Source organism: Embiotoca jacksoni, unplaced genomic scaffold (genome assembly GCF_022577435.1).
Source record: "Embiotoca jacksoni isolate LCO1_2020_lvr unplaced genomic scaffold, fEmbJac1.0.p SCAF_10, whole genome shotgun sequence".
In the NCBI taxonomy this organism is placed as follows: Eukaryota; Metazoa; Chordata; class Actinopteri; family Embiotocidae; genus Embiotoca; species Embiotoca jacksoni.
The window spans coordinates 10,428,718-10,451,000 of NW_027185230.1; the positions used below are offsets into that span (position 1 = coordinate 10,428,718).

A 22,283-nucleotide genomic window follows, 5' to 3' on the forward strand; every position below is an offset into this window, starting at 1 on the left:
CGTCGCTTTCTTTTCGCGGGTCGTTAACGTGTCTTTCTGAACTCAAGTCAATTCAAAAGGTCAAAATTGGGCTTCAAACAGTTTCCAGAAACATCTCGAGAATCATTAACGCAAACCGGATGCAGCTGAGTAAAAAGAGAGATTTAAGTGTTTTGATTTCTCATTTCTAAAACATTAGTTAACCCGGCCGTCGTGTGTTCTGCTGATTGTAGATTGATGGTATAAAACAACAACAACAACAACAACAACACACACAAAAAACAGAGCCAATTTTATGCCTTTTTTTAAATTTTAATCTACAACAATAAATGTGCAAAAGTGAACCGGTCTAAAAACTTTAGCTCGCTGAGGATACAAGCTGATATTTAACGTCCTCAGAGGCACCAAACGCTCTTTGATAAAGTCCTGTGTCAAACACTGAACACAAAAACAGCAAAAATATTTTGTGACTTTTATTAAGAAAACAAAACCATTGGACATGATAAAAACCAAGCACTACTGATGGAATAAATAAGTCAAACCAAACCATAAATCTGTACAAGATCTAAAGAAAAACAAAATGGTCCCAAGAAAAGAAGAAGAAGAAGAAAAAAAAAAACATACAAGATCTTATATCTCAGCTTTTTTTTTTTTTTTTCTTTTTTTACACAGTTATGAGCAAACTATAAGCAATTGGCTTACAACATAAGTGAGATATTTTTTTTTTCATTTTTTTTTTTTTCTTTAAACCGAGTGTACATAATGCTGATTATAACTGTTAATGTCAATACAATAGCATTTTAAGTTCCAGCGCTGCTGGACTGGGAATGAGGTATATGCTAATCCATCCTCTAAACTGAGACAATTATCTTTTTCTTTTCTTTTTTCCTTTTCTTTTCTCTCCATCCATGTGAATGCTGATTTGCTGAAATCTGATCAAGTAATTCCCCGTCTCCATCTATAGCCCATGTCATGTTATGAAATCATTGGTTTGCAGTGATTCAATTGACTTTTTTTTTTTTTGTTTGTTTGTTTGTTTGTTTTGAAATCCATAGTCACAATATCGATGAGTTAAAAGTAAATGTGTGAGGTCGTACATTTAGAGGTCATAGGTCTGAATCCGTACGACAAAGTTCAAGTAAGTTGCGCAAATTTATGCACAAAAGCCGAGAGCTCGATGCCGCACGGGTGAGGATTCAGCCGACAGACAGCACCTTGAAGGAGGATCAGAACCAGCGCTCGGGCTAAAAAGACTTGCACCCTTCTGTCGTGAGCTACACAAACATCTGCAGGTCGTTGACAAGTAGTGATACGAAGAACACGTACGGAGACGGGAGACGGGATTAAAAAGGACCACAAACCGGTCTGTTTCTGCTTCAGGTGGGCGAAAGAAACCGCCCCCCCCCCCCCCCCCCCCCCAACCCCCCGAGTCGACGCAGATCAACAACCAGGAGTTTCGGACTTTGCAAATGTTAAAAAATTTCCCCAGAAGACAAAACTAGACTTCTGGTTAAGAGTTTAAATTCCAGTCTCCCCAACTGTTTTCAAAAGGCAACGATACGCCCGTTTTGCTTCCTCGCCGACACCGTACGAAGCTACCGTGGCGCCGCCGGGTGGTTAGCTTAGCATAAACGCCGACTCTGTACAAAATGTTTTAAAAAAAAATAATAAAAGAAAACGTTCACCGCTCGCAAACCAACGGGTGACGTCGTCGCCGCCGCCGCCGCCGCTTGGGAGAAACCCAATTATTCACGTAGAGGATACGATAATATACGATATTATTGATGTTTACAACCATACCATCGCCATTTCCTGTCCACACCACGCGAGGAAATTTAGGATTTTGGTTTCGACCGCGGCATTCGACGTGATATTCGTTGGATTTTGTGAGGACCGGCCCGAGCCAGCCGTTTCCCTTTTGTTTTCCAGCCTTTATGCTAAGCTCGACGGATTCTCCTGGCCGCGGCGTCTCGCCAAGGAAGCAAATATTTCCCTAAAACTATTCCTCGAAACGAAATCCAACCGTTGTGGTCGAGTAGAAATATCGGATAAAACTAATTCGAGACGATTATAAGGCAAAACCCAAAACGAAACATGGCACCGAAATTGTAATTCAAAACCTGCTTGACCTAAAAACGCGTTATTTAATCGTAGCAACTCAAGGCACACCTCCGGGACCTACGCTAGCTACGCCTGTCTTCACTACTTACCCAAGAGTTTATCGCGACCAGTACCGTCGTCGTCGTCCTCTACGAACCACAAACTAATTCACCTTTTAAAAAAATAAAAAATAAAAAAAACAAAAACGTGAATGGAGAACTTTTTCATGGATAGAGAAAGAAGACATCCACTACAGCAGCAAATCTATCTGTGATCGATTGTGACATACCATAACAGTGCATTGACCCTCCTGAGAAAAAAAACCCTAAACATTTCCTAAACAAATATAGAACATTAGTCTAACCAGGAGGCGAATCGGGAGGATTGACGTGACGTGGTCTCGAGGGCGGAGGTCCCCCCCGCCCCCCGCCCCCCGCGGCCGCTGCTCTGAGACCGGGTTAGCCTCGCCAGGTGTCCTGAGCTAAACCGTGAGCAGTTTAAAAAGGGGTTCTCAGAGCGGCGGCGGTCGACCTCGTCCTCGTCTCAGAGCACCCCCCCCCCCACCCCACCCCACCCCCCCAGTGTTAACTCTGGTAGTCACAGATGCAGGTCAGTGTGGGTCGTCTGGCCTGGCGGGGTGGCTGGGCATGACGGTGCCGCCGCTGCCGCCCCCCCCCCCCCCCCTCTGGCCGCAGAGGGGATTGCAGCCCGGGGTTTCGGCGCTTCTCTTGGCATTAGTGAAAAAAAAGTGTGGAGGACTGGAAGGAAGCACGGAGGGGGGTGGGGTGGAGGGTGGGTGGTGGGGGAGGGGGGAGACGACAACCAGTGAACAGAGGTAATATCCATTCTCCCTCTGTGGCCGGGGGGGGGGGGGGGGGGGGGGGGGGGGGGGGGGGGGGGGGGAGTGTTCGGGCAGAGGTGGCGGACTGGAGGCCATTCTCCCTCTGGTGTCGGAGAGTTTTGGGGGTAGAAGGGAGGTGTGGTGGGGGGGTGAGGGGAGAGGAGGTGTGTCCATTAGCCCTAAGTTATCTAGAGTTAATAGAGGGAGGTACAGAGAGAGAGAGAGAGAGAGAGAGAGAGAGAGAGAGAGAGAGAGAAACGACTCGGCCTCAAACATTTAACTCTCCTCGAAGTCCTGAGACGAGGACTCCTGTTTGCTTTTCTTGCTGGGAGGGGCCCTCCTCGTCCAGGTCCTACAGGGACGAAGGAACAACGGGCGAGATGTGATCAAAAAGTTCAGAGACTGTTGAACACTAACTTACTTCAAATACAGGAAATAAGGAAGGACGAGAGTCGCATACACGAATAAATTATTTAGCATTTTAATAACTATTGGAATATTCAAAAATCATGTGCCATCTATAGTAAGAAAACTTAATTTTAGATGATTGACAACCTTCCCTACACGGATTCCTGAACTTGCGAGTAGTTTGCCGACAGATGTGCAGACGCGTTCGTACCTGAGTGGCTTTGCTGTCTGAGGCGTCCTTGTCCCCCGAGGACAGGCTGTCTCTCTTGGCACTTTGTGCTCTCTCCGAGGTCTCTGATGAAGGGGTGGTCTTACCTGCAGATCGTAACACATCAACAGGATCAGAACAGGAGCTTACGTCATCACTCGCACAGTAAATACAGAAGAGACCGGAGCTGGTGTGTCGGGAGCTGCAGACGCCGTTTTCTGGCACGTTAGTGACCCCGTGTGGTCGTGAGGGGTAACTGCACGGTTTGAGGAAGTGGACTTGGGAAGATCTGAGAAAGAAAATAACCTCAAATTTGTTCACTTCATCAAACGGGAATATTCTGGTTTTCTTCTCCGTCTTTTATGACGGTTTATGAAATGTTTTATTTGAGGAACCCAGAAGAGGGGTTGGCGGTTGAAGTGCCGAGGGGAACGGCGTGGCCTCGGCCGCACCGTTCTCCGTGCCCCGTTATTATGAGTATTGAAACTTTGGGGGAAAAAGTTATTGTAATTTTCTCAGTGAGATGCTGGAAAAACAAAAAACAGGATGTGGCTCATCGGGCAGCTCCACCACCTGCTCGCTGCCCACAGATCAACCCGTCATTTAAACAGCCTGTGTGTGTTTGTGTGTGTGTGTGTGTGTGTGTGTGTGTGCGTTTAGTGTGTGTATGTCTGACCCCTCTTGCTTTCCGGGCTCTGGTCAGACTTGGCATCGCTGCTCTCGCGGTGCGACGCGGGCGGGCGGCGGGCTCCGGGGCCGGGCTGGTGCTACAACTGTTTTCCTGCTTCACCGGGGACGAGTCGGCGATGGAGCTCTGGTTGCTGTTGTCATCTGGAAAAATGAGACCGATTCAGAGAGTCCCGAAATGATTTTAAAGGGCAAAACACAGATTTTTTTTTAGATTTTTTTTTTTTAACGTAGTTCTGGGTCCCATTATAAGCATTAGTTCGACATCCGACCGTTACTTTCACAGACGATGCATCAACCAACAATAACTTACTCAATCAAAATTTAACACTTATAAATGCTACAGTTTAAATCTCAGGGGTCTCACTGTAAATATAAACAGTCGTGATGTAGCTGCAATTGGGGAAAAAGACTAAAAAAGACACCTGTTAACCCTGTACTGTATTGATCTGTGAGGGGAGGACATGGAGTGAAAAGGAAATTGTACTTGTTGCGAAGCTGTCCCTCTAATAAGTCTTCTTATTGTAGTTTTCTTGTTGTCAACAAATCCCAAGTATTATCTGTGTATCAAAAGCTTCACGCATCCTATTCTGCTGTCCCGAAAAACGCCGCCGTCGTCTAAAAACTATTGGTAACTCCTCGACGAGTCATTCTGTATCTATACACGCTGTAGTTTATCTTAACTCGGTCCCACAAACAACTTCCTGCTGCCGGGAAAACTCAAATGCGTGTATTCTGCTGCTGAAAATAATCCCTAAAAAAAAATATGTATAATTTTTCCTCGTGTTTGGATCACGTTTTTTTAAAAAGTACTGGCAGATTAAGGAAATGGCTTTCTTTAAAAAAAAAAAAAAAAGATAATGGGACAAGATATTTTTGCCGACAAATCAATGTGAACTGATTTTGCAAATCAAAAAGATGCTAAAACAAAAAAAAACTTAAGAAAAAGTGTCAGAAATACTAAAAAGAGTTTGTGTTTCAGTGTCTGTAAACGGTATTCAGAGGCGCGCCGACACGTTGGATTTGTCAACAGTCTGTAAACTACAGAGCAGGTTTTGTTTTTTTTTGTTTTTTGGGGTACTTACCGTGCATGTCCATCATCCCCGGAGAGGAGCTGTTCTCTGGAGTCGTCAACTCAGAGCCGTACTTCTCATCTTTGCCCTTCTTCTTATTCTTGTTCTTCTACAAAAAGGACAACAACAACAACAAAAAATAATACATTGTTTAAATACAGGAAGAAAAACCTCCAGCACGAAGTGACCAGATAACGAACGAACGAACGGCAGCGTCTTTTGTTCTTTTATCTCCCTCCTAAAGCGCCCCGTTGAAAACGTGATGGGACTGCGTGTTGGGAGGTTTCTGTTGCGGTTTATAACGGTGGTGAACTCACGTCGTCGGATTTGGGCTCCGTCACCGGCACCCACTTGTAGATGCGGAGGGACGTGTCTCCGACGGTCACCCATTTCTTCTCCCTGCATGCGACAGAAAACCAAACTCAAGTCAAAGGCCGTTTTAACACCGAATCCTCGTGCGACGCAAACGGAGCTACAACTGCAGTGAAAACACGGCTCACTGGAGGGATATTATGGTGACGTGAGTACTAAGAGGTACTATTAGTGCACACAAATCATCCTTAAAGCTGTAAGACTTTACATTAAACTCCGTGTTGTCACTTCGGCGATATTGTTTCTAGTTCGCCTTTGTCTCTAAATCATGAATTTAAAGCTAAAATTACAGGTTTACTAATTCATCATGAAGAGATCAATCTTAGCTTTTGTTAGAATGAACCAAAAACGATTGAAATCCAGCTTCTCCTGTGAATACTTGTTGGTTTTCCGGTTAGTAAACTCGGCATCTTTGACTTTTAAACAGTTACTCATACAAGATTTGACATTTTAAATGTGTTACCTGCTAAATTGTAATAGGTAATTATTAATTTTTTTTTACTATTTCCTGACATTTCAAACATAATTTAGTGCTGCAACTAACAATTACTTTTATAATCAACTAATACAGTTTATTTTTCTCATTTTAATCTTTAAAAATACCCCATTATGAAAAATATTCCTCATGATTTCATAATGCCCCGTCTTAAAATGCCTTTTATCACTTATAATTGGGGACTTAAATATATATGATTGAGTGATTTTCTGTCGTCTATACTGGTCTGTTTATTGTAATGTGACATGTTTTCTGCTGTCTTAATCCCAATTTCCCCATTCACAGGCTGATTTGTTATTTATAAAGCAAATATGCTAAACATTCACAAGTGTCGGGCCTCTAAAATGATAGTTTTTAGCTTTTTCTCTGTTTTGTATCATTTCAAAATGACAAAAGTTGATGATATAATGACCTTCGGGGAAAAAAAAACAAAAAAACACACTATTGCAACTCCTGAATATTTTAATATCGGATTATGTGGTCACAATTGTATCTTAAAAATTCTAAGAAACACTAAAAGACTAAATTCACACATTCAGATGTCTTCTTCTATCTGATCAATATCCAAAAACCTAAAGATAATACATTTATTACGCTGACTATTTCAGATCCAAAATTACAATTTAGAAACACAGACCTGACAATAGAATAATCTTAAAGTGAAAAGTGAACATAAGAATTATGAACACAGCAACGACTAACATATCTTAATTATTTATTATTTGTTTAACTGATTTTTAACAAAACTGTCTCGTTACTGATTATTTTCTTTGATAAATCCAGCTACTATTTGCTTCCTAGGAAGTCAGAATAAAATCTGTCAATCCGTTATTAAAATGTATGTTAATTGTTTTTGGATTGAATAATCAAATTATTTAATGTAGCGGAGTTACTATAAACAAACTTTTTTTTTTTTTTTTTTGGGGGGGGGGGGGGGGTTAGTAGCACTTTGTGTTCGCTTACAATAGAAATAACTAAATTTAAAAAAAAAAAAAAAAAAAGGTCCGAAAAAACAAAACCAACCCAATAATGAAATGAACTTGAACGTGCTCTAAACTGACCTTTAAAGCATATTGAAGTTTGATGATTTGTTTTTATTTTAACGTTTTAGTCACACCACCAACTTCTCCTGACTTTGACCTGGGGACGTTTGATTAATCCATCTGATAAAATAAAATAATATAAACTCCCCCCTCCCCCTCCCCGCCCCCCCCCCCGGCGGGGTGAACAGAGCTCAAATCAAACACCCGTTTAGGAGCGAGCCCTCGTATGTTGTAGCCGTCAGACGTGTTTTAAAAAACGTGTGTTTTCACGGTGTTTATTTAAAAAAAAAAAAAAAAAACCCGTGAACACCGAGTCGCTACGTGTTCAGCCATGCACTCACAGCAGCCTACTTCCCTCTCCCAACCCCCACCGCGCCTCCGTCTCGATCGAGAACCTAAAGGGCGACTCAAAGCGCTTCATTTAAAACTCCACACGGACTTTAAAAAAAAAAAAAAAAAACAACTGCTCCGACTCCAGAGCGCCGTCGTCAAATTGTCTCGGAGCGCGGAGTTATCGGACGTTTCGGTCCCACGAAAGCCGCCGCCTGGGCTCCGAGCTCCGGCAGCCATGGCTTCATGTGACTGCATCGAAATGGCTTCTGGGTTTCAACCCTCGCCGTTCAAAATCGGCGGAGAGAAGAAGAGAAAGAAAAAAAAAAGAAAGAAAGAAAGAAAGAAAGCACCCTCTCTCACGCACCGGGAACATGTTGGTGAGCTCCCCCCCCCCCCCCCCCCCTCCTCAACCCTCTCTCCTCTCCCTAACACCCCCCCCCCCCCCCCCCACACACACACACCCACCCCCCGGCACGGCGAGCCAGACGACGGGTGTACGGCACGAGTGCGCTCCCGGTAAGCACCTGAGCCGCGGGTACATGTGCCGTGAATCCCGTTGAAAAAAAAAAAAAAAAAAACCAAAAAAAAAAAAACAAACCCCGTCTTTCTTTCTCTCCGTTTCATCCCTCACTCCGTCTCCTTCCCTCTCCTCCCCCAACATCAAGCCTTTCTCGTGTTAGATAACGAAGCCCGCTTCTTTCCGCTTTATTCCTTCTTACCATTTTCGTACTTTCTCAATAGCGGCCATGACCCTCTTGATGTCATCTTTCGCCCTGCTCCGGGTCTCAGCTCGGACCGACCTGCCCGACATTGCCGCGGTGGGTATAATATTTTTTTTAAAGCTCGCCGGCAGTTCAGACACAATGCAAACAGTAGAGCGCACAGAGGGAGCCACTGCGCCTGCGCGGACGGATGGAGCAGAGGGAGAGGGAGCGGGAGGAGGAGGGGGGGGAGAGAGAGAGAGAGAGAGAGAGAGAGGGGAGGAGGAGGAGGAGGAGGAGGAGGGGGGGTTGCTTGCAGCTGCACTCCGAGCAGAGAGCTGTTTCCCTGCTGAGCGAGCAGCAGAACAAAGAGGCTGCAAACCGCCTGCATGTTCCCCGGTTACAGGCACTAAACTTAGAGGCCGGACCTCGGTGTGACCGCTGGAGGGATGGACGGGAGGAGCAACCCAACTAAACTCTTCTCAGTCTGGGGTTTTACTCTTTAAAATAAATAATAATAAATAAAAAAAAAGTCTTAAATTTGAATTAGTTTGGTTTTTTTTTTTTTTTTTAAACTACTGTTATCATGACTTGATCTCTAGACAGGAGGCCCCCACACTTCCTGCATGAAACTCCCAAATGGAAAAAACACAAAACAAGACACAATAAAACTGTCTGTTGTTCATTTTATTGTCTCTTTGGTGTCATTTTGAGTCTTTATGATCGTTTTGGATCTCGGTTCTTGTTTTTAATGTTTTTTTTTTAGTCATCGGTTTGAGTCTGTTTATCGTCTTTTTACGTCTCTTTGCTCTTGTTTAGCAGGTCTTGGTCATCACTTTGAGGCTCTTTGTAGTCGTTTTGTTTCTCTTCTTACTTGTTTTCATGTCTGTTAATCATTTTATAGTCTCTCTTGTTAGTTTGAGTCTCATTGTTTTAGATCTTCGTTCCTGTTTTGCACGTCTTTTAGTCATTTTGATTCTTCTTTTTATAGAATTCATTTTTGAGTCCCTGTGTCACCAGCTGGAGTCTCTTTGTGGTTATTTTCAGTATTTATTGAGGTTTTGTGTCTCTTCGCGCTTGTTTCGAATGTCTTTGTGTTGTCCCCTTTCTTCATTTTATGCCTTTTGTAGTTATGTAGTATCTTTTTCTGCTTGCCTTGCATGTCTTTTTTTTTCTTCTTTTTTTTTTGAGTCATCAAGTCTCCAAGTCCTCTGATGTCTCTTTGTAAGGGTTTCCACCCACCACGCAGTGTCTACCTCCTCTACAACTTGTCCCACAACTACAACTGACTGAACTTTTTGTGAGGTTGATAGAAATTGAAAAGAAACATGTTGCCCTCTGGAGGTTTAACTCAAAACTGCAAAATGTATTTTGTCACCGTGAAGTCCTAAATATAGAAACACTCATAGATGGGTTTTCACATTTATTTCCAACAGAGACAGGAAAAGCACAGTGCGAACTTTTTACAAACCATCAATGCCAACTATTGTGTCTTTTTGTGTCCACCTTCCACCACTTTGTAGTCATAATGTCTCAGTTCAGTGTCTCCGTGTGGTCGTTTTGTTCCTTTTTGCGGCCAATTTTCACGACTTTCCTGTAATTTTGCTTCTTTTTGTGTCTCTCGGCGGTTGTGCGTCCTTCAGTGGTCGTTTTGCATCACTTTGAGGGTAGTTCTGCGTCACTTTGTTGTCATTTTGCGGCTGTATCGTGTCTCTCTGGTCGTTTTGCATCTTTTCTTGGGGGGGGGGGATCGTTTTGTTTCTTTGGGGTCGTTTTGTGGTAAATTTGCGTCTCTTCGTCGTCTTTTTTTTTTTGTCTCTGTGGTCATTGTACGTCTTGTCGCGGTCAGTAACAACGAGAAAACATTAGCGTGCACTATTTTTAGACGACGTCTTTCCAACAAACCCATCTCGAGCCGTCAGCGTTGTACTTTTCAAAATCGGTATTTCCGACTGCACGTGAAGAGGGCGCGCCGTTCGGAAGGGCTCCTGCGTCATCAGCCTGCGACACGTCCACACGCAGCGTTGGATGAGCTAACGGTGTAATTTTTAGCAAATAGTGACAACAAAACTTCTCAGTGCGGATTTATCGTGTTGTTGTTGTTGTTTTTTGTGTGTGTGTTTTTTTTTTTCATGCTGCCCTCTTGAGAAGTGTGACCGGAGTCGTTTATTTTGAGTCTCGTGAGTAGTTCGGTTTTGAACGGAGGCTGCAGCGGTTCTGGCATGTGTCAGAAACCGTGGACCGACTGGATCCTGTAAAACAAACAAAACAACAACAACAACAACAACAACCTGCGGTGTGTTCAGACCGGTGAAGACCCGAGGCTCGTAGGTTCTGTTGTGGCCTTCGAGATGAATGAAGAAGGTAGGTTGTTTTAAATCGTCCCTGTCCGCCGCCCTGGTTCGTTGTTCGGTACCGTGAATAACGCGTGTTTTGTGCCTCCGTTCAGAGCTGGTGGAGTACTTCAGGGCTCAGATGATGAAAGACCCGGACATGGCCTCAGCTGTGGCTGCAATCCGCACCCTGCTGGAGTTCCTCAAGAGGGACAAAGGTGAGTTTTAAGCCCTCTCTCTACACGACCTGTCCTGGTCCAGGTATAACGAGTCTCGGTGAAGTGAAACTGTTTTTATTGACGTTTTTGCACGTAATTTAAAAAGGTAAACCAAGGCACATGAATGTGTAAAGACCTACAGATACAGACGGACAAAACAGACGTAGGAATCAACATTGGTAATAGGTACCAACACCCACCGGGTGTGAGATGGTGGAGGCCAGCAGGGACACAAACATTGAATTTGACTATCTGAGAAGGATATTGTCTCTTTGGCATCTTCGAAAGAACTCCAAATATGAATAAACAAAACACCTGTGATATAAAGTAGCACCGTGACAACATCAGGATTCAACCTGGCAAGTCGGCTCCTGCAGAGACGCAAACATGGAAACGGGAGGTGTCGTTGAATTTAACATAATCCTGGTATAAAGTAGTCTAGAGGTCTTTTTAAAAAAAAATTTTTTTTTATGAATTTACAAACAGGAAACAGTGTTTTAAACAGTCTGTCGCTTCCCTGTGATGATATAGTCCACATTTAACGGGGATTAATGGAGCCGTTGTTGGTGTGGACCTGGTCTGATGTGGATTAAAGTGGGAAAAACTAAGTTTTAAACAGTTACTAGGAGACTATATGTTCACCAGGTTCAGGTTTAATCGTCTTTTAGTGGTGGTTTTGTGTCTCTTTGCGGTTATTTTTTTTGTTACTTTGATGTCATTTTGCATTTACAAATAGGAAATAGTGTTGTAGACCATCTGTAGCACTTCTGGGATAATATAGTCCAGATTTATTAAGTACAAAAGCATCTGTAATGTTTCCATAAATCTGAGACTGTTTTTTTTTTAAACAGTTATTGGACGTGCTAATCAAGTCCAGCATAAATACGTGTAAAAAAAAAACAAAAAAACGTTTTCTCTGTCATAAATACACATTTTAAAGTTGGTTTTAAACACTTTGACCCTTTTGGAAGTTTCGATCAGTTCTCTCTGAACTTCCTCCCGCGGAACCGTAAAACGTCAGCGCCGTCTCTCAGCCCAGTCTGACGCGCCGCCTCTGCCCCCTTCAGGTGAGACCATCCAGGGCCTGAGGGAGAGCCTGACGTCGGCCACGGACTGCCTGACGGGAGTGGACTCGTCCGTGGCCGTCTCCTCGGGCGGCGAGCTCTTCCTGCGCTTCATCAGCCTCACGTCCCTGGAGCACGAGGTGAGGGAAGACTGGTCATTCAGACAGAGTTCATCTTCGGAGGGGCGGCAACGAAAGTAATAAAATCCAGATGTGACCAGGTTTAATGTGGCTGCTTATTACCTGATGTGATCAAGATAGGAAAAACAAAGCAGTCAAATTTCTGAAACTGTCTTTATATTCTTCCTTGTTAAATAAATCCAGATTTGACAAGTCTAGCTCTCTGATCTGATGTGGTTTTCGATGGGAAAAACGGCAGTTAAATTGCCATTTTAAGCGCTTAAATATCACAAATCTCACTTGAATAAAAAGATTTGATGTCGTATTAAGTCGTTAATCTAAAAATAGGCAATAGATGGACTCTGAGATGAACATTAAAATTGAAGTATTAAGACAATGAAATGTCAAAGGTGTGTGGGGTCCAAAACTTCAGCATCAACTGTAACAGAAGTCTTGATGTTTTTAAAGAAAGTTAATGGTCACCGTGACAACCTGAGAGCAGCTTTAATCCTTTGCTTCGTTGTCGGGTGTCTCGGTCTCAAATTAGATGCTTTTGGCTTCAAGATGATACAAGTGATTCTGTCTTCAGTGTTTTATTCCAAGTCAAGACACTAACATTCGTTCCTCCGGTCAGGATCTGTCTCGGTGTAAGAAGGTGATGGAGGAGAGGGGAGAACTCTTCCTGGAGAAGATCTCCATGTCCAGGACTAAGGTGGCGAAGCTGTGTCACACCTTCATCAAAGATGGCGCCGTAAGTACACGGCCACGCCTTGTTTTTTTTTTTTATTATTATCATTATTTACGTCTCTTCGCACGTCGTCATCTCAGTGACTCATTTGTTCTCCGAACCGTCTCCGTCAGAAAATCCTGACTCACTCGTACTCCAGGGTCGTCCTCAGAGTTCTGGAGAAAGCTGCGGCCGAGAAGAAGCGCTTCTCTGTTTACGTGACCGAGTCGCAGCCCGACACGACCGGGTGAGCCGACGCCGTCCGTGAACCGTCTATTCCGCTCTTATTCTGAAGGGACACGCCGCTCATTCAGTTTGGTGTCGTCTTTGTTCAGGCAGCAGATGGCAGAAGCTCTGAGGAAGCTCAACGTTCCAGTCACAGTCGTCCTGGATGCAGCTGTGGGGTGAATACGCCGATTCAAACAACAGGGTTTTAATTAGAAGAATTAAAAGTGTCAGAATGAACTCGTTAATTCAGGACTTTCTGTCGTTTGTCTCAGGTACGTCTTGGAGAAAGTGGATCTGGTGATTGTCGGTGCAGAAGGAGTCGTGGAGAGCGGAGGGATCATCAACAAGGTGCGTTCCAGTAAATAGTCAGAGCCCGGTCATCCTTTTGAGCGTTTAAAAAGCTCAAAGACGAAGTAATAACTTCTAAAACTAAAAAGTTTTCCAAGTGAGGAACTTTATGAAACGACAGCACGTCAAAGAATTTTTTTTTTGCTTTCCAAACTTTTAATAAATCGATCTGGATACGACAAAAAGCTGATTAGGTCTGAACACCAAACTGTGACTGCACACTTCGTCCCTTCAGATCAGAACATGAAAACCTCCGTTTTGTAGAAACTCCCTTTTATAAGAGAAACACAAGCCGCCACCTGACAATGCAAAGAACATGTAAATACAGTGAGCAAAATAGTGATAACCCAATAATGTAGCCACAAAAACTGCAATTCCCTTCATCCTCGGCTGCCCTTCGTGTTTATTTAATGCCGGCTGGAAAGCTAATGTTCACAAAAACTAAGATATTGACGATAGCAAACATTGTTTTAAATGAATGTTTTGCCGTTTTCAGATCGGCACCTACCAGATGGCCGTCTGCTCCAAAGCTCACAACAAGCCTTTCTACGTCGTGGCGGAGAGCTTCAAATTCGTCCGACTGTATCCGCTCAACCAGCAGGACGTTCCCGATAAGTTTAAGGTACGACTTCTTTTTACTATTATTCTTTTTATGCAAGTTTATATGGAGGATTTTTTTTTCTTCTTTTTAACACGTGTTTTCGGTTCGCAGTACAAAGCCGACACCCTGAAGAACGTACAGAACCTGTCGGAGGAGCACCCGATGATCGACTACACGCCTCCCTCCCTCATCACCCTCCTCTTCACCGACCTGGGCGTCCTCACCCCGTCCGCCGTCAGCGACGAACTCATCAAACTTTATTTATAGCTTAAAATACTCAAATAAAAACCAGTCGAAAGGTAAACAAATGTCAGAGATTTAATCGGTTTCGGTTCGGACAGAGTCGAGTACAACGTTTTTTTTTGTTGTTATATCATCCTTCCTCTGTTGTCTGTTTTGATTTCGCTCCACTCGTTATCTGTGTCTCAAAGTCCTCCTCGCTGATTTGGCCTTTCTTTAGTTTCTTGAGGAGGCGCGTGTCTGTTAAAAGCTCCTTCATGTCTTCGTCGTCTTCCACGTCCGAGCCCTGCGGAAACGGGGGGAGGAAAAAAAAAAAAAAAAAGGCGCCGTAAATACTCGAGATCCCGTCGTCTGACGCTCGTATTGACAAAACGGTGAACGGGTTTACCTGGTTGTGCTTCCTCTTGGCCGCCACCTTTTTCCTGCGCTCCTTCTTGGTCTTCTGTTTGGACCAGGACTTGTTCTTCGCGTAGCTCTTCCTGGGAAGGGGAGTCCGCTCTTTGAGCTCGGCCAGCAACTTCCTCCTCTGCTTCTCCCGGTTCTTGTCCTTGTAGCGGATCGTGTCCGTGTCCACCGGCGTCTTGACGAAGTCGGGAAAATCCTTTCCCTTCAGCTCGGGCATCCTCGGCAGGCGGAGGAGCGCGAAGCCGTGGGCCACGCAGGCGAAGTCCAGATCTAGACAAAGAGAAAAAAAAACAAAAAAAACGTACCGTAAAATGTTAGACGTGTCTTTTTAATTCCTGACACGGATTTGTCTTTTTTTTTTTTAAAACGTCATGTTCACCTTTGGTCCTGAAGATGAGGCTGCATTCGTGTTTGGCGTACGCCTGCACGTACGAGACGAAGGCCCTCATGCCTCGGTCGAACATGGCCCGGTCCGCCAGAGACATGGCCTTCACTTTGGGCAGCACGTCCACGACGTCGCTGATCGGGGACATCTTCTGCAGCGGGCACTGGAGTGTCGGGACGTGTCATGATTTTAGAATATTCGAATAGTTGATCAAATATTTTTACAAAAATCCCTTACTGTCTACGACTTTTAATATTTCCTAATTTCTGTTTTTGTTTTACTGGCACCTGGTTGTAATGTATACCTCCCGTCACAGGGTGGAGGTAATGCACCTAAAAGCTCTTTACCGGCCGCCATTAATTTATCTGGCAGATAATTGATTAATTCTGAGCAATTTTTCGATATTTTTTTTTTTTTTCATGAAATGCCCCTCCTTTACAATTTTTTTTTAAATTTTTCCCTCCAGGAAATCATGCTGACAGTACGTGGTGAAAATGTAGCAGCCCACATCTTTGGTTGATAAAGTTGTATCTTAAAATACAGAAACCGACGTGTACGTTATTAATCCGTGCTCTAATTTAGCCGGTACAAATAACTAAAGACGGAAACATTAACCCCATCTAGCCCACCCCGACTTTTAGTTTGAAGTTTGACTTTACTGAAAACTCTTAATATTTTTTTAGACTTTAATATTCATATTTCTACTGCGTGGCCCCCTTTGTTGGCTCTTTTGAGGTGAAAATAAAATATCACAAAAGTCATCGCTTTCGGGTTGAAGCAGGAAAACCTCGAAGAGACATCAGAACGAACAGAAGTATATAAAGTATATACAAAAGAAACAAAGAAAAGTGATGGACCGGACTGACCTTCTGGTTGATGGACAGGAAGTTGACGTAGGACTCCTCCATCGGCAGCAGAAAGACGACGGCGTTGCCATAGTTACCGATACGTGCCGTTCGCCCGCATCGATGTACGAAGGCACTGCAATACGGACACAAAAAAACAACAACAACAAAGTACAGATGAACCACAAGAAAGAAAAAAAAAAAAGACAGTTTTGTAAAATTATATTCATAAATCAATCAGCAATTTTAGCTTTGAACTCGTATGTCGTAAGAGTTCAAGTGTAAATCGAAATTAGTTTAGTGTGTGTATAGAAAGAGAAAGAAAAAGAAAGGGAGCTCCAAAAACTGCTAAAAACCAATGAATGAGCTGCAGTGTTGCTCTGAATGACGTCTTTCTTCATCACCACGAACACACACACACACACTGTAGTTTCTGTTCACTCGGTCTCTCTCTCTCACACACACACACACACACACACAAAATCCTCCACAGACCCACTAAAACACCAAATGTGGATATTACTCCGCCTCTGAAAGTAGTCCCCAATTTCCTGCAGTTCAAGAAGTATCGATTGCATTTGTTCTGGGAAATTATTTAGCTTTTTTGTGAGCAATTTTGTACGATTTTATTTTATTTTTTTTAAATTAATGGCTGAAGAAACGTCAGGTGTTGTTGCGTTTGTGTAGCGGCTGCGGACTCACCTGGCGTTGCTGGGAGGATCGTACTGCAGCACCCAGTTAACGTCGGGGATATCGATGCCTCTGGCCATGACGTCCGTACACACCAAAATCCCGCTGCGGAGATTCCAAAAAACTGTGACGTCTAAACGGACGAAGAGATTCACTAAACCTTCACGACTCAAAGCGATTCTCACCTTTTCAGGCTCCGAAAATCGGCAAAGATGCTGTTGCGCTTGTTTTTCATCTTTCCGTGGATGCAGCTCACCGTGACCTTCTTTACCAGCGTCTCCAGAGCTCGACCGTAGTACTCCACACACGCGCAGGTGCTGACGACGAGACGGCAACAAATCACGTCAGTCGGCAACTACGGAACGAATCACTGCTGGGGCACTTTAAGTTACTTAAAAGGGCATTTTTCCATAAAAAGAAAAAAAAAAGGTGTTGACACGACAGATTCAACTGCAAACAAGGTCAGTTTTCACTCTTTATAATCCAGTTTCCTGTTAGTGAAATGTTCCCAGAGCTTACAATTGTTTTTTTTTTTGTTTTTTTCTTGCGCGAAAAAAGTTTTTCGTTCTAAGAAGCACCGCCCCCTTTTTTAAAAAAAAATTGTAATTCTGACACTTATTTAGCTCCTACCTCGGGGTCAGTACCGTCCCAGCACATAAGGAACTATACAGATGTTATTACATGTTGATTGGTTCACTGTTTTATCGCTCTTTCCTAAGAGAGAACTGCAACACCAGACTCCCTCGACAAAACCAGCAGTTTTACCTCACAGGATACGGGAGCTGCTGGTGCAGCGCTGCCTACATCGGCTAGTTACTTTGTGTTATTGTGCGACTCTGATTGTGTTTCAACACGTTAGTTTGGGTCCGAAGTCGCACAATAACGCAAACAAACTAGCCAATCAAGGCAGCGGTGGACCGGCAACTTCCGTGTACCACGAGGTAAAATTACTGTTTTTATAAAGGGAGTCTGGTTGCTTTTAAGAGCGTGACACAAGGAGGCATTTCTCCATCGGAAAGGGCTGTCTGACGGGAAGTAAAGCTCTTAAACCATTAACTAAAATATGTTTTTGTTTTGTTGCCGACCCTGAACGCAGCGGTACGTTCTTTAACTTCCGTGTCGTTACAGCTGAAGCCTCTCCAAACCGAGGACGAGCCGACCTTCACGTACTGCAGGTAATACACTGACTGCAGTATAAGTATTTCATACTGTGCAACCCCACTTCAAACAAACCGAACTAACCCTTTATCGCCAGCCTTAAAGCAACACGCCGACGTTGTCAAGCGGAGGAGACGTCGCCATCTGCTGGCCGGCTTGAGTCGCTGCAGCTAGAAAACTTTTCTCTGCGCCTTTTTTTTTCCCTTTTAATACGCCCGTAGTTTGAAGACGAGGTCGCCTTACTTGAATCAACTCTATGTGACCCAAAACAAACCTGAAGAAGACCAGGTGCTTCTCGTGCTTGTGTTGCCGCAGAAACGCCACCAGGGTGTTGAACTTGTCCTCGGATCGGCAGATCTGAAAACGACAACGTGTTTGCGTCGTGACTCCGCTCTTAAACTTCGGGCTGACGTGACGTGACACTGGAGCGACACTCACGGTGAAGAAGTTGGAGAGCCTGGCGGGGGTCTTCTGGGCGGCGGCGGCGGCGGCGAGGCCTTTCTCTTTGACCGCGATGCGCACGGGGTTCCTGAGGCCGGCCCTCACCAGCTTCTCCAGCTCCTGAGTCTGCGTGGCCGAGAACAGGCCGGTGCGCCGCTGTTTGGGGAGGTGGCCGAGGATGGTGTTCAGACTGAGGGAGACACGGGAGGGGGGGGAGGGGCGGGGGGGTATGTTGGATTTAAACACAGCCGTGACCGAAAGTATAATTTGAATGAAAATAATGGGTACAAAATTAAAAGGGACCAAGTCTGAGCTTTAATTTGAAGCAGGTTTTTATATATAGAAATATAGAAAAAAAACAAAAAACAAAAAAAACCGCGGGGAGCTACGACACTTTTAACACGTAGTACTCCCAAGTTTAGAGGTTAAAAGTAATTGGACGGAGACGCATGAAGTCAAACTAACCTGTTGTCGTGATCGTTCAATGTTAGTTGACTGTTTGTCTTTTTCTGTGTATTTTTGGTCAAAAGTAGTTCAACGATACACCTCGAGATTTATTGGCTGCGCTGTTCGGTTTTGCAACAAGTAACGACAACTTCAGTCGGTGCTCATCGGTCGAATGTTAGAAGTCGGTGGCGCTAATCGTCCACTGATGTGACTTTAAACCGCAGAAGGAGGAGGCGGTGAAACGACGTGGAAATGTGGACGTAAATCTGATGTTTCTGTTAGTTTCATGGAGACGTTGTGGCACGGATGAAAAGTAACGAGTCCCAACGATTTCGCAAAATGATTGTCGTCGGCTTAAATGGCTGCGATCAGCAGGTGGACGGCAAAGGTTTAACTCGGCCAGTCGAAGGTGTTTCACCTCTCCCTTCACCCTGAAAAATGTCCAGGAAACCATTTTGTGGCCGGGTGTCCGATTACTTTTGCAACCTGGCAGACGCCGTGTGTTAAAAAAAAAAAAGAAAAGAAGATGCATCTCCTACACGGTCCTTTAAGTATTGATGTCAACCCGCTCAAATTAAAGCTGCATCCATTATTGAATTTTTCCAAACTGAAACTGTCCGGATACCGAAGGCGTGAAGAGACGTTAAAGATCTCGACCGTTTCCTACCTGGCCTCGAAGCCCATGTCCAGCAGTCTGTCGGCCTCGTCCAGGACCAGAACGTCCAGACTCTTGACCGAGCCCGCCAGGTCCAGGCCGTCCGACTTCCTCCTGAACATGTCCTCCAGACGGCCCGGCGTCGCGATCACGATGTTCGCCCTGAGACACACCGACGAAAAGTCAGCGACGAAGAAAGACGCTTCGGCCTCCCCGTTGTAGAAGTACGTGACCGTCGCCGTAGCAACAGCAGGAGACGACGGATCGTGTCGTCTACGTTTGAGCGGATGTTTACTTCGATCAAATGTCAAGTGCTTTAATACGACACGCCCACTGATGACGTCACCGTGGTCCTGGTAATTTCTGGCTCCCAAATGGATTTTTTTTTTTTTTTTTGGTGGAAGTGCTCAGAAAAGTTTCTAAATGAGCTTCAGAAACCAGAGAATCAGAACGGAGACCATCTCTTACCCCTGATCCTTGAACTTCTCCACATCTTCTATCGGGTTGCTGCCTCCGATCAGTAAAATCTGCCTAAAGAACAAACAGTAGGAGAAGGAGAAAAGTTTTCCATTTCTAATATTTCCAGTGATTTTGGTGCTTTAAGGTCATAAATAATGTTGGTTTTGTCTTTACAGTCAAAGTGCAGATATTGGAAAAATAAAACATGCTGAAGCCACTCAAATGGTTTGTGACCAAAATAATGAATTTTGTTTCTTTTTTTTTACAAGTTCGGACGTTGATGCTCAGTTTGATCCGTTCCTTTTTTTTTTTTTTTTCCCCGTCTGCTTGGAATATAAAACCACAAAAACAGTTCGTGTCCCAACTGAAAAGAAAGATGATTTTAATTATTTACCGATTGTTTGATCTGTTAAATGTCCGCAAATGTTAGAAAACGCATCTTATCATCATAGAAGAAAAGAACCAGAAACTATTCCCTCTAAAACGGCTGAAATGGACAACGTATGGACTTTTTGTTTGTTTGTTTGTTTGTTTTGCACTAAAAAGACCTTTAAGATGAATCGTTTTAACTTCAACCGCAGCGACTTTCTGCTCACTTGAACTGTGGAAACTTCTGGATGAACTTCTCCATCACCTCGCTGATCTGGAGGGCCAGTTCTCTGGTGGGAGTGATGACCAGCGCGCCGACCTGCGCGGGATGTCGATTTAAAAAAAAAAAAAAAAAGGTCAAACGGTCACACCGGTGTCGTTGCGACTTTTTTTTTTTTTAATTTTTTTTTAATTTTTTTTAATTAATTTATCGTAGTTCCACTTCAAATGAACGTAACCCCTCACCTGCATCTTCTTCAGTTTCTCTTCTCGCTTCAGGAGCAGCTCGATGACGGGGATGACGAAGGCCAGCGTCTTCCCGCTGCCCGTCACCTGCGGACAAGACGACGCCGTGAGAGCCGCGCAGGTGAAACTCGGATGAAAGCTTCACATCTCCTGCTGCGCTGCGCGTCATTTCATTTGTACTTCGACTTCGTTAAATGGAGGTTCAAATTTTGAAACCGAGCGACCCCGACGCAGATTTAGTGGATTTCCAGTATCACGCTCGACGGCATCGCATCAGTCGTGCCGGTAAAGGATTGTGTCGTATCTTTTGTTTATTTATTGATTTATAGGATGAAATTAAATCCAGACCAGCATGAAAAACCAAACTAAGAAGTCTTAAATCCTGCTACGGTCTTAAAATGATTTAGTTTGTTTTGATTTAAGAACTAAAATTTAAAAAAAAAAAGATGCATGCTTGTTGGACGAATCGCTGGACAGATTAGCAGCCGCACATATTTTGGACACGTTTCATATTTGTTACGATTAAAGCGTTTTATATTTTAAGCTGAAGGGAATTTTTTTGTGTTTAAATTTCAACTTCATTTTGTTGAATTATCGATAAAACATGCAGTAAAAAAAATAAATAATAATAATTGGATAAGTTGTGAAAATGATTGTACAAGTTACTAAGAATGAAATAAAAACTAAAAGTTAAGTGTTAAGTTAAGTGATCATGTTTAGATGTTCTACTACATGATGTCTTTATTTTTGCTTTTATGATAATCTCGTTGTCCCGTTTGCACTATTGTAAAATATTGCATTTCCCTAACTGAATTAAAGTGGATTCATATTTGTCAAATCACACATTACAACAGATACCAGATCCAGTGGGAAGCTCTGTCTTTTAAAAAGAACTTCAATTAATAATCACTGATGTTTGATTTTTACGTAATTAAATGACCTAAATTCATCTTAAACAACATTCAATCGACGAAAAGCCGGACGAAAGTAACCGATTAGTTTTATTTGAATACGGATAAACAATGTAAATATGAATACGGTGTAGTTTTCAGGGCCTCATCTTAAATCTTCTCTCGGCCACCGTAAATAAACCGGCTGGTTAACTAGTCTCCGGTTAACCGGTTAACTCGCGGTCACTCACCGCTTCAGCCGCCACGTCCTTGTTGCTCATGAACAGCGGAATACAGGCGGACTGTAACGGAGAAACGACAAGTCAATCGACACCGTGTGTTTTCCTGCAGGCTGCCGGGAAGACACCGGTTTAAAAAAAAAAAAAAAAAAAAAAAAAAAACCCGTCTTCAAACTTTACCTGTACAGGTGTCATGTGCGTGAAGTTCAGCTCCTCGAGCGTTTCTAAAATCCTCTCGTTGAGTTTTACCGGTAAACCGTCCCACGTGCCGTCTGTCGTGTTTTCCATGTTGGAAACAAAACCACGAAGCAGGAGTTTCAGAGATGAAGTTGTTAGCGTGTGATTTAGCACACGCTGCGCCTTCTTCCGGGTGCGCTGATATTTACACGCCGGGTGGGAACTGATACAGCCTGATTACGTGTTTTGTTCCGCAGAAAATGTAATTCTTTTTTTTTAAAATTTTTACATGGTTTTATTTCATTTCATTTAGTTATGTAACTTGAAGTAATACCTCAGTGTAACAATACTCCTTTACAAGTAAAAGTCCCGATTATCAAAACAACACATTATCGGAATAATGTAATTTTAACGAAAGTAATAATTAAGCATCAAACCAGTCAGTTTTATTATATACGTTATATATTAAACTATTACATTACTTGTACTGACGTACATAGCAGCATTTGTAATTTTAAATACTATCAATAGTTTCTGTT

At 43.5% G+C, this 22,283-nt stretch overlaps 3 protein-coding genes across 4 annotated transcripts; 1 reads left to right on the forward strand and 2 right to left on the reverse strand.

Annotated features, from left to right (window-relative positions):
* Window positions 1–2,970: 2,970 nt before the first annotated feature.
* bcl7a (BAF chromatin remodeling complex subunit BCL7A) lies at window positions 2,971–8,351 on the reverse strand. The gene is given in 8 exon segments (XM_069165875.1): window positions 2,971–3,256; window positions 3,258–3,272; window positions 3,540–3,643; window positions 4,213–4,270; window positions 4,273–4,367; window positions 5,309–5,405; window positions 5,614–5,695; window positions 8,260–8,351. Coding segments are annotated over 8 exon segments (603 nt in total). The 3' UTR covers window positions 2,971–3,196.
* Window positions 8,352–9,101: 750 nt separating this feature from the next.
* Window positions 9,102–14,187, forward strand: eif2b1 (eukaryotic translation initiation factor 2B, subunit 1 alpha). 2 transcript variants are annotated; one of them, XM_069165841.1, is made up of 9 exons: window positions 10,010–10,605; window positions 10,691–10,792; window positions 11,860–11,996; window positions 12,610–12,726; window positions 12,837–12,949; window positions 13,038–13,106; window positions 13,203–13,278; window positions 13,775–13,900; window positions 13,991–14,187. In XM_069165841.1, exons 1-9 carry the CDS (start codon window positions 10,593–10,595, stop codon window positions 14,144–14,146), a joined length of 909 nt encoding a protein of 302 aa, XP_069021942.1. In that variant the 5' UTR covers window positions 10,010–10,592; the 3' UTR covers window positions 14,147–14,187. The 2 variants fall into 2 exon arrangements, with proteins under 2 accessions (XP_069021935.1, XP_069021942.1); XM_069165834.1 differs by having other exon boundaries at window positions 9,102–10,605; window positions 13,775–14,187.
* On the reverse strand, window positions 14,162–21,943 carry ddx55 (DEAD (Asp-Glu-Ala-Asp) box polypeptide 55). The gene is made up of 14 exons (XM_069165825.1): window positions 21,748–21,943; window positions 21,580–21,630; window positions 20,439–20,525; window positions 20,201–20,292; window positions 19,614–19,676; window positions 19,158–19,307; window positions 18,041–18,233; window positions 17,877–17,959; window positions 16,630–16,761; window positions 16,457–16,549; window positions 15,776–15,890; window positions 14,904–15,072; window positions 14,508–14,794; window positions 14,162–14,405 (listed from the first exon to the last, which is right to left on the reverse strand). The coding sequence occupies exons 1-14, from the start codon at window positions 21,853–21,855 to the stop codon at window positions 14,253–14,255; spliced, it is 1,776 nt and encodes a 591-aa protein (XP_069021926.1). The 5' UTR covers window positions 21,856–21,943; the 3' UTR covers window positions 14,162–14,252.
* Window positions 21,944–22,283: the final 340 nt, after the last annotated feature.